The sequence below is a fragment of the Austrofundulus limnaeus genome, unplaced genomic scaffold, assembly GCF_001266775.1.
Source record: "Austrofundulus limnaeus strain Quisiro unplaced genomic scaffold, Austrofundulus_limnaeus-1.0 Scaffold804, whole genome shotgun sequence".
In the NCBI taxonomy this organism is placed as follows: domain Eukaryota; kingdom Metazoa; phylum Chordata; class Actinopteri; order Cyprinodontiformes; family Rivulidae; genus Austrofundulus; species Austrofundulus limnaeus.
In genome coordinates, this window is record NW_013953206.1 from 161,973 (window position 1) to 165,928 (window position 3,956).

Here is a 3,956-nt window from a genome sequence, read left to right on the forward strand (position 1 = left end):
GAAGAACCCGTCCAGAAGACCTACACATTTTTATTTTGATTTTTTACCTGGATTACTGAGATGCATCAGGACTTACCAAGTAAAATGTTCTTACTCCACTGGCAGAAATGTTTGACTTAATTAGAGTCAAATTTTCAGACTAACAAGACAAATAATCTTACACATTCTGAAAACAAGATGATTATTCTTACACAATCAGTTCTTGTTTAGTAAATCAGTCTSAAAACAAGATCAAAMAGACTTTTTAGCTGATTTTAAAWCTTGTGGACATATAAGCTGCACCTCTGAAGAAGCAGGAAGCTTGGGTTTAAGAGCCAAACTGAAGGAAACAGCAGACATTTGTCTACAAATACCATCATGCTGTTTGTGTTTGTTACCTGAGTGTTGAAAGTAAAACTGCTGTAAATAATAAAGCTGGAGTTGGTTTGAGGCCAGCCTCCACGCTGAGGCTGCTGGGAACAGAAAACTCACAGCAGGCCGGCCGGCGGCTCGTATTGCATTTAGTTCCAGCTAGCACCGAGGTCAGGGTGTGTTTGGAGACATGTTGGGGTTTGTTCTGTTCTTCATGCTCGAGCCATGATTGTGAGGAAGCGGCGGCTGAGTGCGTGGCCTGAGACGAAGCTGCAGTTCGGAGCAGCAGCAGCAGCTGTGGGTGTCACACCTCTCTCTCTTTATAAAGACACAGCTTGTAGAAGAACCGTATGTGCTCAGACAGAAAATGAACCATGGTACATCCAACATCTACTCTAACTCTCCTTTAGCTCCAGTCTCACTGGACAGTATAAGACATGTACATGTGCTGGGTGGGCGGAGTCTGTCCCCGTCCCTCCTATCACGTGTCCCAGTCCAGCTCTCTGCACGCGATCCGCACCAGTCTGAGCTCCAGCTCGAAGGCGTCGGGTCGTTCCTGAGGGTTGGCCGACAGCATCTCCCTGATCAGCTGCTTCATGTGGCTGTTCATGCTCTTCTTCCTGGCGGGGATCAGCAGCTCCATCTTGGGGTTCTCCAGCAGAGCCTCCCCTAACGGGACGATCTCCGAGCCCTGCTGCACGTAGCTCCCCAGCAGCTCCTTCTGGGTCTCCACGTCCACGAAGGTGATGCGCTCCACCATGGCCCAGATGATCACCCCCAGGGCAAAGATGTCAGCCTTGGCCGTGTAGTGGCCCTCCCAGACCTCCGGGGCCATGTAGAAGTCCGTTCCGCACGCCGTGGACAGGAAGCACTTGTTGACGCTGGCCGGCTCCTCAGGGTTGAGCCCGGACGTGGAGCACACTTTGCTCAGGCCAAAGTCTGCCACTTTGAGGGTGGGCTCGGACAGGCCGGTGGGCGTGCACACCTGCGAGATGAGGATGTTGTCGGGTTTGAGGTCACGGTGGATGATCTGGTTCCGGTGCAGGAAGGCCAGGGCGCTGCCCAGCTGCAGCATGAAGCTGGTGTTGGTCTTGCGGCTGGGCTTTCGGGAGAGGAGGTAGGCGTTCATGTCCCCTCCATCACAAAAGTCTGTGACGAACCACAGGTAGTAGGCACAGCAGGGGTCGAAGGAGATCTCACCTTTCAGGGATGTTTCCACAAGCTGCAGTGTAAAACACAAACAACAGCGTGTTAAAGACTAATAAACTCTCTGCCACAGAACAGACCAGGACTAGGGGTGTAAGAAAGTATTGATCCACTGAAATATCGCGATATTTCATTTCCTGATACTGTATTGATATTCTAAAGCCCTGTATCGATTTTTTATTAAGTTTTAAAATGTCAACTTTCCTGCCAGCCGTTCATTTTTATGTTGTAGTTCAGCCTCTGACCACTAGTTGGCAGCAGTGAGCCAGACATTTGGCTCCTCTACCTCTTGAGCACCAGAGAGTAAGGGTAGCATTAGCATTGTGAGTAAACATTAGCTTCATGCTCCGATAGCTGAATCTGAGCGGAAAATACGACATCCTCTGCCTTCTAAGCTGAGGTAAGGTTACAAACAGTTACTTATTTGTCAGAATGTYTGTATTTTAAGACAAATTAAGTGTTTTGTGCGCTCTTTTTTCAACTGTAGTCAGCTTTTACGTTACGGAATGCTAGCACCTCGAGCTCGGCACTCCACCCGTGACATAAAACTCTGTTGCTCTCAATGTCCGGCTGATCACATCAAAGTTCATACTTTCAGTTTATCCAGCTGTGTTTGCTTCAAAAACTGTTTAAAGTGTATATGTATTATACAGAACTGCTTTAAAAAAGTGTCCTAAAATTGGTACAAAGTAAAAGTATTCATTTCTTACTATCTTTCTATTATTAGTCTTACATTCTATTGTTCTTGTTTTATATAATCTGTTTAATTAAAAGAAATAATTTCTACAAAAACATGGTTAAATGAGGCAAAATACTTGTTTTAAAAAGAAATCAAACCAAAAAAGTGGTTGAAGCTCAACAGCTTTAGAAGTCACRTAGATAAATAACTACGATGCACATCATGGTCCAATCTTTTAAATTCAAGGTTTATTTACGTTGTACACAACTTCTTTATTCTCACAACCTGTGTGGTACTTTTAATAATAGGCTTTAGATTTTCCTTTTTGATTTATCCTATAGTTAGAGTTGGTTTCCTGAGTTATTCCTCACTGCTGCTGTCTTTAGTCTTTCAACCCAACAGCCCTGAGCTGCAGTGTAAGAACAGATATGTATAAAAGCTTCTGATGCAAACAACTTTCCAGGCAAGTTAAATACTGTGAGTGTGTGCAGGAAACAGTTCCTGCAGTAAAACTGCTGGTAAATGTGTCCTGTTGCTCTACAATCCAGTGTTTCACAGAGTGTGTTTTCATCAGACTATTCTAACGCCACTCTTTTGTAAGCACACACACTGGAACATCCCAGAGGAGGACCGGGGGGAGACTAAAGGAATTCTGGGAAAGTGTCCAATGCTGGCACTGCAGAAAACCAGATGAATAGACTGACAATAGGTTAGAGCTGGTAATCAGGCTGCTGAGGCCGGCACCTCACAGCGGGGAGTCACTGTGACGTGACAGGCTGCTGACAGCTTGAAGAGGAGCCCACCATTCACATCCCATCCCCCAGAACAACCACACAGCACAGTCACCACACTGTGGGACAGATCCAACCAAGGCTCAGTTCCTCTGTGTGTGTGAGGGTAAAACAGAGCCAACATCTGCGCTCACCAGTTCAGATAAAAACAAACAACTCCTTACATGTATGATGATAGGATCACACACAGGTGCAGGTTTCATGTTCTGCTCCACAGAAACCWCCCTGATCACAACAAGCTCAAACCTGAGGCAACGAGGCTGAGAGCCACTACAGCTGCTGAACGGCACTCGTTAAGGGTGTCATAAAGGGTCTTGGTGAGATCCTGGGGGTCCTCAAGTTCCTTGTTCTCAAACGTCTACAGGTTTGTTGCTTGAATTTTGAACATGTTCAAACTCTGTGTGAGAAATGTTCTCTTAACACAGTCAAGAGTTGTGGCATACATCACAAAGCTTTTGTTGCCCACATTGGTTCATGACGTCCTCAGTAATATTTAACCTGCTGTAGCCCCTCTTACAACAGAAGGTGGACCGTCCAGGTCTTCATAATGGAGGAAACCTCCCATGCAGGCGTTAAACATCAGCTCTAACTTATCTGGAAACAACTGGAGACTGATCAGTTCTGAAGAACATTTTTTGAACAGATTCAAAACTCAGGTGACAACTATGAGGTGCCGTTTGTAAAGTTACACAGTCAAAAATCACCAACATTTTTGTTTTATTTATCCTTTTATAAGAAAAAAGAACAGATTTATTTTTCAAAGTCAGTTTTTCACCATATGATTCATACATTTATAAATGTCATAGTTTATAAACTAAATATTTAACTTACAAATTAAATATTTAGTTAACAAGCTAAATATTTAACTTGCAAGTTAAATATTTAGGTAGCTTGCTAAATATTTAAATATTTAGCTAAATATTTAAATA

At 44.2% G+C, this 3,956-nt stretch overlaps 1 protein-coding gene across 1 annotated transcript in view; it reads right to left on the minus strand.

Annotated features, from left to right (window-relative positions):
• Nucleotides 1–568: 568 nt before the first annotated feature.
• Nucleotides 569–3,956, minus strand: part of pdik1l (PDLIM1 interacting kinase 1 like) — a 5,351-nt gene continuing 1,963 nt past the window's right edge. Inside the window, exon 2 of the mRNA XM_014028772.1 lies at nucleotides 569–1,573. Coding sequence (XP_013884226.1) covers nucleotides 833–1,573 — 741 coding nt within the window. The 3' untranslated portion in view covers nucleotides 569–832. The remainder of the gene's footprint in view (nucleotides 1,574–3,956) is intronic.